Genomic DNA, 16,216 nt, shown 5'->3' on the forward strand with positions numbered 1-16,216 from the left:
TCATGTCGTTGGTCACGAAATTCTGGAGCCTTTACCTCCACCTGGCCCACAACGGGTTGTTTAGAGAGTATTTTTATGCTTTATTACTGCTATGAGTCATGAGATTCTTGTTGTTTAACCGCTTAGTAGATGTTACTGCTTTGGATTGGTGTTTTATCCTCGCGGTGGTTTGAAGTTGAACCAACTTTAGATAATTGGTTTCAGCTTAGCTAGAAGTAAAGGTAGTCAATATTCCCTCCAAATTTCATCATGCCATTTGTCAAAACCTTCATAACCACTGTAGTTACCCATTTAAGCACTTAGAATTGGGGCATTGAAAATTATTAATTATTTAAGTGAAAAAATTATTTAAAAATTATTTAAGTGATTTTTGCGTAATGGGGATTACGTGTTGAAAATATTATGCGACTGAACTAAATGTTAAATTTGCATTTCTAATGCTTATTATTTCCCTTATCAAAAGTAAGCAAGGAATATAAGTAAAAGTATCATTTGCCAAATAAAGTAAGTTTATATCCAGACTGTCAATCCGAAAAGCCACTCTGAAAAAAGTCATATATTCGCTTTCCTTGTTTCTCTCATGGCAATATAAAATTTTACAAATTTTTGTCATTACAAAAGTTTTTAAATTGAAATACCAGATTTTTCCCAACATCAGAAATGTTATAAATAACACATTTTTAAAATAATACATTCCCAAAATAATACACACAAGAATTAGTTTAAAGACTATTTATCTAACAATGTATATTATTTTTCAAAAAAATTTTCGTCTTTCAGTTTTTTAAAATTCGAAAGATATTTTTTACTGTAAAATTTTAAAAAAAAATTTACATTTATATGACACCATTTTTTGGTATACTCCATTTACTTTATGTGTAGTTTACTGTGTTACTTTATGTATAGACCATCTCTGAATGATAGATATTTAAAAGCACCCCACTGTGGCGTCACAGTTTATTTTCTAAAGCTTTTTCGTGCCTTAGTCACAGTAGAGCCAACTGTTTACTTTTACATTAAACGTTAGTTTAAATAATGAACAATCTGCCCTTTTTTGTGCCTGAAAAACTTGCTTCTGTTTATTCTATTTACACTGAATTCTGTTGCATGATAAATTCTAATCAAAACAGGAAAAAATCTATACTTTCAGTATGAAGCACTTATGCAGTAACTGTAAGAAATAACAAATGCCCGTATTAGTTCTTCTATTAGTTTAAAATAATTATTGATTTAGCTCAAGTATATACATTCTAATTAGCAAATAAATAAATTTGAGAACAGGAAAAATTGAGAAATTCACTGTTATATAGTTTTTCTTACTTAGACAATATTTATGAATCATACTATAATAATCACTCTAATTAGAAGCATGAAATAATCATATTTCATTCTTTACCAGTTTCTTATTTGATATTGTATATAACGTACTGTCAGTGTGCAAAATATTTAATCCTATTATACTTTGAAAGTCTGTTTTCAGCAATGTATACATTCTCAGATTTCTAACATTTCCGTTAACATATACCAAATTCTTATATTATTGTCAAGTGGAACATGAGAAAACTTATTCAGAAGAATATGAATTTAAACCTGGATCAAAATATTAAAAAAATTCTTACCTGGGGAATCTTAAACAAACGCAATAAATTTGCCACTTGAATCGAAGTAACACTTGAAGCAGCCCCAAGCACTCCCGAAATTCTTTTATGCCTGATACTTGGTGCTGAACCATCTGGACATCTGTAAGTGCCATCGTATATATTGCTTATTGAGCCTGCAATAAAACAATACCAATAAGAGAAACATTTTTCAACAATTTCTTTTTGCTGAATCTTGTAAATAAAAATGTTTTTGAAACTTTCAAGGTTTATAAGTATCATTGTAAAAACTGTTTTTTTTTTCTGTAACATATACCGTTAGTTCTTTAGATATATATAATTGAAAAATGAATTAAAAGGCTTCACCGAAAATATTTTTATAGTGAAATAATAGCAGAGTAATAAAACTTATTTACTGTTTTGTATAAACTTGTGTAGAATTTGTTCAATATAAACGATTTTAGAACCTTAATCATAATATATGTTTTATTAAATTTTCCGTTGCAATACATTTCCATTCCCGTTATTGAATTGAAGACAAATTAATTCTTTTTTTTTTACTACAAAGTTTGTTACTTTACTATATCCAGTTGCTAAAGAATAATGCCATGTTCAGTAGCTGAAACCTTTTTAATTTCCTTTTTCCTTCAAAATGATGTCCTACAGAAATCTGAATAAATCACTGAATCGTCGAGTTGAATTACAGTAATCGTTGTATTAAAAGTTTGAAAAAAATTTATTATTGGAACTAAATATTGCCTAAAGATACTGAACGAATGAAAAGTTTGCTTTTGTAACGATACTGTTTATTTTTGGAATGATAATGTTTGTTTTTGGAATGGCATTGTTTGTGTTGGCGTTATAACAGGAGAATAGAAATGCGTGTATAATAGCATTTTCCTACTTTCAGGACTCCTTATTTTTCTGAACAGTTTCGATAATGGAAAAAGTGCTGTGGCTCAGGGGATTGAGAGCTCTCCAACTAATGGGTATCCCGGGTGGTGTACCAGGCGTGGCTGATTAATACGAATGATGCTCCCATCTCGCACCAGTCACAGTGCTGACGTAAAATATCTCTAGTGTCAGACGGATCATAGATTATAATCCCACTGCCGTCGGGCTAATCGTGGTAGATTTCCATTGTTTTCCTTTCCACATAACGCAAATTCTAGATAGTTCCATCAAAAAAGTCCTCCACGAAGGCAAATTTCTCCCGAAACTTGATCCAGGAGTTCACTTGTCATTTGAATTGGGTTCAAATTTACAAGGTTATGGATATGAACATTGATAATCGTAAACTCAATATTAGATCAGCTGTTCAAGGACAGTTATAAAATAAAATAAAATTAAGTAAGTATGAGCCACATTGGCAGAGAGGATAGAGTGCTCTCCAATGAAGTGACAGAGGTTTAATACGTTGTCTCGCACATCCGAATTCTGCCCCCAACTTGCGCAGTGTTAACATAAGAGCATCATCAGTAGGAGACGGGATATTGTTTAGATTAACCCTACCATTGGGATCAGATTTTCGTGGTCTTTCTTTCTTTTTTTAGTCCATACAAATGTCCACTGTGAGGGTTAATTTGTCCCAATGTTTTATTCAGGAGTTCCCTTATCTTGCGAATTGAGTTTAATTTTACAAAACTACGGAATAGAACAATGACAGGCATAAACCCAAACCGGGTCAACTGTTCAAATTTAAAAAATGTTCAAAATTTAAGTAAGTAAGCTTATTATTTCGAATTATCTTCATTGAATGAATTTCGGAAGAGTTATCTTTGATACAAGTCCATTTGACTCATCAGCAATTAACAAAAACGCTATTTTGTCTGTCGTTGTTAACAGCCGACCAAATTTAAATTTACGACTACTAATATGCAACGCTGTTGCCCTGTAATTTTGAACCTAATCTAGATGACGAAGAAACTCCTGAGAGAAATTTGATTTCGTGGAGGATTTTTTTGAGGGAATTAACTAGCATTTGCGTTACTTGGAGAGGAAAACCCCGAAAGCATCCCACGGTTATCCTGCCTGCTAGGGACTCTTACCCGTGATCAGCCATGATCACCCATGATCAGTCTATCACTGAGGATATTTTATGACAGAACTGTAGTCGTTGCGAGCCGAATAGCTACCTCTGGGATTCGAACATCTTGCCAACTTTGAAAACATTAAATAGCATATTTTGAAGTTTAAAATTCCACATTGTAATAGTATACTTTCAGACTAGTTAATTTATTGTACTTTAAAACCTTTGTGCATTTAAGATAATTTCATTCAAAAACTTGCATTTTAAAGTTGAATTTCCCATAAGCATTTTTAAAGTTAATCTCAAGCAAGTCAGCTTACTTCTTTGATAAGAATTCCATTGTGAAAAATTCAGATAAAAAAAATTGACATTCCTTTGTAAACATTTAAATTCGCGATTGTTGTTATTTCCAGTACAAGAACATAGGCCTCTAAATAATGTTAAAAAATCATGTATTAAGGTGAAAAAATAATTGAATCACACTATGGCTTGGACTAATTATAACAGATAAATTACACAACATTACTCGCTATCTAATTAACTTGGTAAAAAAAATATTGCACTTGAAAAATAATACAATATTAAATTTCAAGTTTTAGGTACTCATTTCTATGTCTAACTCATTTTTACCTTAAATATTAATCTAATGTCTTATTACTCTTCGCAATTATTGTATCAAGTATCATAGATTCCGAGAATTTTGTTTTGTTGTAGCATAATTTTCACTATGCATAAGCCAAAATTTCATTGATAACTCCGAAAAACAACTAAATCACGTAATGGTTCCTATATGAGTTTCAACATGACCTAGTAAATATATATCTATATAAATCATATTATAGTTCGTTACCCTACGTATACCCAATTTATTACGCATTTCGATCTTGTATTAATATTATTTGTTTAATCTGTATCTGTATATTCTGTATCTGTATCATTTGTATTCATATCTAAACAATGGCGAATTAAGAGTCACTTTCTCTAATGTAGAAATCCTAATAAGAATGTATTATTCCCAATACCAAACCCCATGTATAATCAATGTAAATTTAAAAAATCAGCAAATGATTTATCAAACACAACTGTATAATTTATAATTGTGCAACTATTCGACACTATATCAGAGCAATAATACAGGAACAATAGCCTCCTCACCATATAAGCAGCTATTTATTGTCACTATATTGTAAATGAAGCACTTTGATAGAACAGTCGATGAAGCATTTCGGTCGGTTAAGGCGACGCTCAAACAACTTTTTGGAGAGCGAGTTCGATCTCGATGGCAGACTAAGCAACAGGTGAATATGCGTAGCAAGGTTACATTAGTCTGCAGCAGCTGAAAGTCGTCTCATGGGTCGTGGTAGGGAAGTTGGAGAGAGAAATACCATCTCGGGTGTTGTCCACGTTATTTGACCAGGGTCAACCACTTCAATTGAAAAATTGCAATATTTTTTTTTTTACAAAAAATATAAAATTATTATTTTTAAGAATTACAAGCAAGTTACACATACTTTTAGAATACCAGAAAATTTTTGGTAATCGTAATTTTCCTCGAACTTGAAAGTATTGAATATATATTTTTATATGATTTTTACATATGAATCTTAACAATCATTCTTATATCATGATAACTTCCTGCATCGAATACTCCGAAATATTTAAATGTGCTGTATTCGATAGCAAAATAATGCGACTAAGGATTGTTTTCGAAACATTACATAAATAAGACATTGAAAATTTACAGCATACAATTCAAGCCGGTTCAATACAATTATACAACAGAAATTTCATTGCCTCAACTAATGAAGCCAATTAGATCCTTCCATCAGCATACATATTATAGGGCTGATCTGTCACATTCATGACCGACAGAGTTCAAGTCCCAACGTTGACTCCACAATATTTATCCATTATCTTAAACGCATGAAAATTTTCTAGTCTCTCGTACTTTCCAATGCTCAATACCTAACGAAAATTCTAGCTCCTATGTCCAGTTAAATTGTTATTTCCTTGTTTTAGCAAATAAAAGTCTTAAAATTACTTTTTATATCTGGCAGCTAACTCTACCGAACTAGAACGGAATCTAGTCTAGTTTTTATTTTTGGAATTTATTTTTGATTCAGGCGCAGGTTTCAAATAAATAAGCTAAGTTAGATCTTTGTTGAAATGAATCCAAAAAAGTACTATTAAAACTTTGCTAATGGTTATAGATGGAAATTTAGTTATTTTATGGTCTGAATTAAGTTGCTCGAGGGAGAATACTGATGCCTCGATACGTTTATTCAAATGTTATCAGAAAAAATATGCATTTTCGTAATTTATATTATTTATGTAATTTGTATAATTTTTTTTTATTTCTTTTTTTCTTGGTATTTTACTTTAATAATTTTTATGAAAAAAATAAAACATAGCCGAAATATTCATTGCGTAAAGAATAATTAAGTGGTGATAAATTATATATATATATATATATATATATATATATATATATATATATATATATATATATATATATATATATATATATATATATATATATATATTATATTGTTAAAAGTAGTTTTTTTTCTTAATTCTGATGAATTTGCCGTTTTTAAATCTAATCGTTATCATTAATACTCAAAATGCCGAAATTAATTTTAATATAATTAATTTTCCAAACTTTTTGACTAGCTTAAATTTAATATATTCTTCAAAAAATTTTCCCAGTAATAACAATCTTTTTCATACCAACTGGAGAGAAACTTGATTTTTTTTAATATGATAAAATAATTACGAAATATTAATAAGACCATTGACCGATCTAGAGCATATTTCAGTTGAGACTATTAAGCTTTAGAAAAGTGGATCATTTCGGAAAATTTATTAAATTCTTCTGGAATTCTCAGATCGTTAAATACAATCGGTATAAAATATTTTTTTATGTTAAGTAAAATTTGATAAAATCCTTTCGTAGGCAGAATATAAATGCAAACAAGTAAACAAGGGGCAAAGCCTCTTTAAATTATGTAGATCTACTTTTAATTTTTGCAATACATGCGATACACAATATCACAATAATTTATTCATTGTGTCTATGATTTGTACTTTTTTTAAAAATTCATTTTAGAGATTTCTTATAGAATAATTGAACCTCGTACCTGGTAGGTACGAGTTAAAAAAGTAAAAACTAAAATTTTTGAAAATTTCAATTAAAACGGTTTCACGACCCATACAGTTTCACGTAAAATGTATGCTGACTGCATTATTTTCCATGACAAAGAATTGAAAGATTTAGTTATTTCAGAATTTTAAACCATAACAAAAAACGTTAAGGTAATTGTGAGGTTTTCTATGAGGTTGTATTGAGTTGTCAAGGTTAATTTTAGGTTTATTTGAAGTTGATTTCAGAAACAACATTGAAAAAATCGACCTCTCAAGGTGTATGAAGTCGTTTCAGTCCCACTTGAGGTTATTATGAGGTTGATGGAGATCTACTTTAGAGCAACCTGCTTAGGGAGATAGTTTTTGAGGTGTACTGATTATTTTTTTTCACTTCAAGCAAAATAGTTGAGTTGTAAAAAATATAACTCTATCTGAACTAAAATTATTTCTGAGATTGTTTATGTATTTGGGGTTGTTTCTGTGACGTGTGAATGAGGTTGAAATTGATGTTTAATAATGCGGTTACTTTTGGTGTAAAACATAACCTCATTTTTTTCCTTAGGTGCATTTTTTATTTTGTTTTATTCATAGTTGAGGTTGTTATGAGGTTGATGGAGATCTACTTTAGAGCAACCAGAGGTTGTTTTTGAGGTGTACGGATGATTTTTTATACAGTTCAAGCAAAAATATATATTTGAGGCGAGAATTATTTAACTCAATCTAAACTAAAATTATTTCTGAGATATATATGAGCTTAATTTTGCGAGGTGTAAATGAGGATGAAATTGAAGTTTATTAGTGTGGATATTTTTGGTGCAAAACATAACCTCATTTTCGACCTAAGGTGTATTTTTTACATCTGTCAACCTCAAACCAACCCCCAAAACATTTTAATTTTTTATAAGGGGATGCTCAAACTAGAGAATAGTCACATTTAAAAAAAAATTATTTAAAATATTAATTTAAAATAATTTAATATTTGAAATATTAATTTAAAATAAATTTTTATTTGAAATATTAATTTAAAGTAAATTTTTATTTACAATATTAATTTGAAAAATCTATTGCGGAAAGTGTTTATTTGAATAACGAAATGGTTTTAGATGCCTTTTCTGATTCCTAATAAAACGTTGCATTTACGTTTTCGAGACAATTTTAACAGTAAAAATACATCGATGAACATTCAAAATGATTCAAAGGGTGATTATTCAAATTTTTAAAATACTTTCGAGTAGAAAATTCAAAATGGCATAAACGTGGGTAAGAAGTAGGAATCGATTGGATTAAAAGCCTGGAATACGAAGTTACGAATGTTGTTTTTTTTTCCTAACTTCAACTAAAAGTTGAAAGCTTAAAACTTCTTTCTTCTTTATTGAGGAAAAACTTCTTTCGATTGTAATATTTTATGAAAAAAAGGAGGACATTATTTTTCGCAAAATATTTTATTGTCCAAAAACGTAATTTTTGTCATATCACTTCCTAGGTAAGGTAAGGTGACCAAGCGAAGTGTGTCAGATGACGAACACATAATATTATAAATCAGGGCGTAATCGTATAATTTCGAAGGTGCACAAAAATTAATTCCCTTAGGTGCACAATGAAAAATACTTAGATATCTCTAAAAATACAATAGCTATTTACCCAAAATGAAATAGGTATTTAGAATATTATAAGTAAAAATTCATAAAAACCATGAATTTATAAACGAAAATTTGCATTAGATTTAGAATTTATCGCTTGTTTCGTTATCATTCCTACTTTGAGAAAGATATTTACGAATAGATTATTATAGGTTTTTCACAGAACCTATGAATTTCGAGTCCTTTTAACCCAGGTCACCATTTTGGATTTAAAATTGTTTAATTATGTGAACTCAAAACCTTAAATAAACTCAAAATATAAAATTTTTAGCCGTGATAGTTGTATTTTAAGATCATGGAAAGGCAAAAAAAATTACCTGGGTAGTCGGTTAAGTATTTTTGTCGTATTGGTAAGTAAGTATTATGGAGAGAGGATTTTTTTCAGGTCTTGGTTTCTGCGGTTAAAAAATATTTCTTTCTATGCAGAATGACATTCTGGACAATAATGCTCACCCTAATCTACAGTTATATTTCGGATATATTTTCAACTCTTAAATAATATATAACTTCTCTTCCTGCATTATAACTACTCCATTCACACATAGGGACTTCACAACCATGGTTTGACAAAATGTCTGTTCAAAAACAGAACTGATCTCAAAGCCCCATCTAAATCCCATAGAAAACCTTCGAGACGAATTAGAATCAGTAGCCAATTAAATCCTCCACCCTCAGAACCGGTACTCAATTTACTTTGCAAGCAACGCCACACATGGGTCAGTCAATAATGTTTGACCCACACGCATGACGTCGCTGGCAGGTATCCCATTAATTCTGTTCTGAAAATTGATTCAGCGTGTTAATAAACTCAAGCCATAAACATGTAACGTTAACACGCCATGCTTAACTTCGAGATTCAACAAAACCATTTGATTAGTTGCAAGCTGTTCTCAATTAAAATGCGAAGTCCGGAATTTAATTCTTATGATCACCTGTCAAAAACTGGTGAATTTTCTCCCCAGACTTATGCAAGCCATCCATACAGGGAAAAAGAATATTAAAATATTTCTCAGAGTTCAGACCATTAGGTATTCGCGATCGCAACGCTCGAGTACGCCCTCTATCGGGAGCCTGTAAATATCAGACATTAATTTATCACAGTTTCATTTAGTTCCATCAAAGTCATCGGCCATGACAGACGCCATTTTCTTAGCAGCAAAAAAAAATCAAAATTTCCCTAAGGAACAGCTGAAGAACTTGAAAAAACTAACCAGAACATGCCGAACATTGAGGCAGAACACACCAAGCATTTGAAGAACAATTTCTTAATAATTTTTACCTTTCTATTACCAACAACATAACTTACAATTTCATGATCACTTGCTGTTACAGATGTGTATATTGCGGTAAAATAATTTTTTCTGTCTTCAATTCATTACAAATTAAAATGAAGTCAACATTGCTTTCGTCATTCCAATAAAGAAACGTGAATTCAGAACGTCAAGTACTGCAATAGTTATAGAATTCTTCTTTATTTTAGAACAGTATATATTTCTGTATCTATATAATTCGGAAAACAACAATAAAGAATCAACCAAAATACTTGAAATAGTGTCATTTATTTTGTACTGATGATTAATACATTTTTTATCGTTTTCTTGGTAAGTATTTCTTAGTTTTGAAAGAATAGATAATTTCAACTAGAATTCAGCTGTTCTGTTTTTAAGCTACATATTCAAATTCATATCGAGATCTTACAATTATAAAATTTTGATGTGTGGTATGTTATCTAAAAGTAATAAAGGGATAATCTATGCACATATTATTTGAAAATAAAACTTTCGAACGAAGAACATTTCATTTGGAACTCTACGGATTTATAAAGAAGGTAAGTGTTATGATTTTTAAAATAAAAAATTAGCTTGTAAAACTTTTTTTTCTTATTTGATGATAGTTTTCTACAGAATGGTTTCTTACGTCTGATTAAGAGCTAAAAGAAAAGAAACTATATGAAAGTTTTTATTTCAAAGTAAAGAATTCTTAAAATCATTTTTTATCCTAAGAATTCTTTATTTTCCGTTTTATAGTTTATAATTTTTTGGTAAAAATTGTTGTCAAAATACTTTTTTTGAAAACATAAATGGTATAACATTATGTGTTTATGTATACTTCATGCATATTCTAATGTTTCAAGTAAGATGATTTAGAAAAGTATGTATAAAAATTCGGTACTTATGTATTAACGCCACAACAGCTACAGATTTGGCTGGTTTTAAGTGCCGCCAATCTACACCTAAAATTTTTGTGACAAATCATAAAACGAATCACTTTATTTAAAATCAAAGTAGTTTATCGGATTTCGGTGGACAATGGGCAAAATATTTCGCTCCAGAAAAAATAAAATTGCATCTTGTTCTATTTTTGGCAAACGCATTTTCGTAGCACTAAAAAATGGTAACAAAAATCGAAAAACAAATCATTTTGGAATTCTTCTGATTTATAAAGCAGGTAAGTATTAATTTTTATAAAATAAAAAATTTTACTTTTAAGTAGTTTTTTTCTTGATGATAGTTTTCTATAGAATGGTTTTCTACGTCCGATTATGAATCAAAAAAGAAAAACATGAAAGTTGTTTATTTCAATATAAGGAATTTTTAGAATAGTTTTTTTTTTTTTTTTTTTTTTTTTTTGTCGTAAGCATTCTTTACTTTACGTTTTTCAGTTTCTAAATAATGATTTTTATTAAAACTTGAAATTTTTTGATAAAATTACTTGTCAAAAAACTTTATTTACAAAATTGAATCTCATAAAATTATGAGGCTTATGTATACTTTTTGTTCATTTTAATGTTTGAAGTAATATGATTCTTGAAACTATGGAATGTAAAGTTTAAATAGGCCTTTCAGGTTATATCATTAAATTTAGTAAAACTATTTCTCAGGCATTAGGTTTTAACTCTAATAAGAAGATACATATTTTTTTCTGTTTATTTACAAATATTTTTCAGATGTGTTTTGGATGCTCCTTCTGTAAAAAAAAAAAAAAAAATAGATACCATCTTGTTTTCGGTTGTATAAGAAAGGATATCAAACATTTTTCTTTTTTAAATTTAATAAACCACATTAAAGAAGGAACGTTACAATGCTACACGCTACATTAAAGACGTCTCCAGAGTAACTGAATGACGGTTCATATAGAAATCGCAGGTATGCGTCTCATACAGCAACGCCCCCTACAGTTCGTTGCGATCGCGAATCCGGATATGCTTGGACGCATAATATATTAAAAACATAGATGAAAGAAGCGCGTTTGAGTCTCCAGTGTCCACAAAATAACCCCAACTAATAAAACTAAATAACTTCACCACCTAATTACTTCACCCAAGTCTTAGGCATTGTCAAGCCATTTGCTGCTAACCATAAATGCTAAGAAATACCAAGTTTCTCAACACATATTACTATCCATAGCCCACTAACTTTTAATTTTGTATTGCTTAGCAACTTTTATTTTATAAAATAGAAATAAACACTCATGTTTATGCACAATTACAAGCAAAATTATTTTTCTTATCAGAGATTTGGGATCTAAGCTTTTAACATAAGGTACTGAAAACAATTTTGATGATAAACTATTTTAGCTCATTTAATATCCGGGTATCTCAGCAGCATTAACTTCAGTTCGATGATATCATATTTTTCAATTATACAGCAAACTAATCCTGAAGGAATTTTTGTGATAGATATTATTAGGAAAGTAAAATATTTCTGATGATTGGACATTTTGGATATTTCATCTCAGAACATCTCAAAGTAAGTTAATTTCCATTTTTTATGAAAATGATATATATTTTTTTAAATTCTATTATAAGAAAACGACTTCTAAATTTATATAAAATAATCAGAATTTGTAATAAATCCTGATAAATTGGGTAGTTTTATCTTTTAAAAAAGTACTTATTCTCTCGTTTGAATTTAATTTTTTAAACAAATGGAAAGATAATTCAATTTCGTTTTTCCCTTTGCAATACGTCTAAATGTTTGTAAATTATACAAAAATCCATGAAAAATTGATTATGGTTGTCTATTTTAAATAATTAACAAAATCATCATCTTTATAGTGTGATGAGCATTTTTATTACTTAGGAAAAAAAACAAAAGTCAAAAGAATATAATTCTTTCCCACAAGTATTACATTTATGTGATATTTCACGATAAACTAATTATCCATCATTATATAGTTGATAGAACATAAGTAATTGAGTCATCCTGTTATAATAAATGAATTACGTCAAATTATTCATTAGGTGATTAATCAATAATCACTGTAGCTTATCAATTTATAATTCAAGACTGCTATAACAGAAATACTATTATTTGCTTGATGGAATTACTGCAATCTGTTTTATCTGCTTAGCGTCGAAGTTAAATGAAATGTGTCTATTTAACAAGAACCCTCTAAAATTAATCTGATAAAGGTATTTAGTTTAGAAGGGTTGCTGTGATTTAATGTATTTAAGAGTTATTGGTTTTCAAACAAAACGAAATTAGAAAATTGAAAATGAATACATTTTATATTTTATTACGGCCGTTGAACAGCCAAACCAAATTCAGAGTTTACGACTATCCAGGTTCAACTCCATATCCTTGTAATTTTGAACCCACTTTCGAAGATTAGGGAACACCTGGATCAAGCGTCCGTGGAAGACCTTTTGATGGAACAAACCCGCATTTCGTTTACATGGAGAAGAAAATCACGAAAAAATTCCACGGTTAGTCTGACAGAAAGATTCTAATCATAAGGGGATTCTAAATCACGATCCGTCTTCCAATGAGGCTATCTCATCTCAGCACTGTGGTCGGTGCGAGCCGGGAGTAGAATTCGTATCAATTAGCTAACGCTGGGGACTGAACCTGAGTCACCTCATTGGGAGTTGAAAGTTCTATCCTCTGAGCCACCATGACTCAAAAATGTTATTTTTTGTTCTTCTTATATTTAGACATTTGTTAAATTTTGTAAAAATATAGAAAGAATACAAAGCTTTATTTTTTGTAAAGAAATGTGGAATTTAATGGTGTGTTTAATGGTGCAATTTAATGAGAAATTATACATTTAAAATCTAGGCACTTCAAAATGCATTATAACAATTAGATTAAAACTAATCTTCACTGTTGTAAGAAATTAAGAGAATTTGCAGACTTGGTCGATTATCTCTAGAACTACTGCACCGATTTTAATGAAATTCGATATGTATTCATACATTGATGCAATACAAAACGAATAACCACTAAACAATTGTAATTCACACGCATGATCATGCGTAACACTCTTTGGAGTCGAAAGGTATGAAACAGTGGTTGCGGAATAAACAAAAAAAAATGGTTAATAGGGGATATGGTCCACTTTACAGATATACTGGCCTTGCAGCGTGATTTCATACTTGAAATAAGGCAGTTTATTTTTTCCAGTGGCAATGGGTCCCTCTAGTTCAGCAACGCTGTTTTCATTCCCTTGATGGTTCTCGGAGGGGGGTAGTGATTTGCAATTGCCTCTGAGGCATGCACTATAGGTTTAAGGTCTGGAGATTTGGCTGACCAATCCATCCGGTGAATATCCTCTCTCTCTGGAAAATCGTCGACCAGAAGAGCTATATGTGACCTAGCGTTATCGTCCATTAAATAAACTCAGGGTCAACTGCACCCCTGAAAAAGAGAACGTGGGGCTCCAAGACCTCACACCAGTCACAGAGCCTCTTTCAAGGACATGGAGAGGTGCGTGGCCATCCAACATGATGCCTGCAATGTTTGATTTTCACGTACCTATGGCCACGCTCCATTAAACCTGATCCGTCATGATGGTCGATTTCTCGGACATTGGAGGGTAGGAAGAGAGTCCTTGGTCTTGCCTCCCTATAATTCACCACCTCATTCCATCATCTAAACGTTGGCGGTTACTCATTTTTACTTTTACCATTTGAATTTAACCTATTGTTGCAAAATAACACCAAGAAATTCGTTGAGGTGTGCTAGCGAATGAAATACGTCTTAACTTACGCGCACTTATAAAGTCAGTTTTTCTACTGGCCTTACCTATACACACCTGTACGCTTACGTATTCAATGTACATTTTTGTCTAGAAGCAGTGGTTTCAGTTCTTTCAATGAAATTCGATAAAATATGCAAACTCCTTTAATTTATTTCACCAGTGCAGTTTAATTAAGCAATTATGTGTATATATTTTTTTTTAAATTTTGCGGTTTAAAGTTTGCTGTTTGTTTATAGGTTAAAGACATCAGAAGATTTTTTTTAACTAAAAATGGAAATATTTTAGCAAAAAAGTTAGAATAAAAAACACAGAGAAAAAAATTAAATAGAAAACAAAATAATGCAGAAAAGAATAGATTTTAGGAGGAAAAAATACAAATGTCTTATGCATCTTTAAAAATATCTAAATTTACCTTATGAAGTAATAGGAATCTTTTAATTAAAGATGTAATGAAAGGTCCGCAAAGCAAACGAACCACTCTGAATAACTTTTGAAATAAGGATCGGATCTTCACATTCTGGGACTCTAATTTAATGGTTTGAGGAGGTAACCTCAAAATTGAACACAACAAAAAGCGTACATACAGTTTGTAACGGCGGACTTTTGTTTCGGAGAAGTAAAGTAACGTGCAAAGACGACGATAAACTCATATTATCTCGTCCTTGATTGTAAGCAATCTACCGTTGGCCATCTAAAAATATCCGAACTTGCGCCGAACTTGGTGCTTTTGGTGGCAAAAATGAAAGGCGTGAATGCTTAACCTTATTGTTAGACTTTCTCATAATAGATGTTTAACTACATCGCTTAAGTGTTTAAGAACACCTTATTTGGTATTAATTTGCAATAAAGTGTTCATTCACATAGTTTTTGTGGGTACTCAACACCCAGTTTGAGGAGATATTAAGTAAAAATATTTATAATGTGCGAAATGTGAAAGAAGAAGCAAGAAAAGTATTATTTAGAATGACAGGAGATAGTGTTGGCATTATGAAGTATTCGGGAATTCAATTGAAAAAAATATACATGTTTTCTAATAAAAGAAGAAAATACTACTTGTATATTTTTGTATAATAGCAATATTTTTGTTAAAAAATCATAGTTTTTTAAGTTACTTAAATGGGTTTCTTTAAAAAAAACATTCATAAAAGTGATATTCAATGACAACCGTTGTATTTCAATTTTGAAATCATGGTTTCACTTTCTCTTTAAAGATATTACTTTTTTCATAATTCTATACACAGTGATACACTATCTGGCCAAAAGAATCCGGGCACCCAGTGGTAGGGACTTAGAAGGATCTCAGGCACATATTAATATGATGTTGGTACCCTTTTTGCATCGATGACAGCCTGCACACGTTTGAAAAGACTTTCCACCAGTTTTTGATAGGTGGTCATAGAATTTGAGGCTAGTTTTTGATAGGTGGCCGGTCTTCCATCACAGCTGAAGTGAGTACTTGGAGTGATGAGGGTCGATTTGGCTGGCTTTGTAATCTGCTCTCTAATTCATCCCAAAGATGGGATTTGAATCGGGGCTCAAAGAAGGCCAGTCCAGTATTTGAACACCCGCCTCGTCCAACCACGTCTGTGCAAGCATCGATGTTGTGAATGGAGCAGTTATCCTGCTGAAATATAAATGGTCCTTCCCCGAGGTATTGCCATTGAGTTGGCAGTTGTCCAGAATGACCACATACATCTCAGAGTTCATGGTCCAAACCACGAGAAACACCCCCTCTCACCCTTATGCTTCCACCCTTAACAACTGGGTGTGAGTATACTTTTGGCAAGATTAAAATGTTAGTGTACGGTGCGTCAGAAAAACGG

The 16,216-nt window shown here is 30.8% G+C and overlaps 1 protein-coding gene across 1 annotated transcript in view; it reads right to left on the bottom strand.

The window, feature by feature from the left end:
• Positions 1-16,216, bottom strand: part of LOC107444654 (metabotropic glutamate receptor 6-like) — a 73,216-nt gene that overhangs the window by 26,888 nt on the left and 30,112 nt on the right. The window contains exon 2 of the mRNA XM_043047753.3: positions 1,620-1,774. Within this exon, the coding sequence (XP_042903687.3) occupies positions 1,620-1,774 (155 nt within the window). The remainder of the gene's footprint in view (positions 1-1,619; positions 1,775-16,216) is intronic.

Source organism: Parasteatoda tepidariorum, chromosome 2 (genome assembly GCF_982258835.1).
Source record: "Parasteatoda tepidariorum strain Cologne lab strain chromosome 2, Ptep-v5.0, whole genome shotgun sequence".
NCBI classification, from domain to species: domain Eukaryota; kingdom Metazoa; phylum Arthropoda; class Arachnida; order Araneae; family Theridiidae; genus Parasteatoda; species Parasteatoda tepidariorum.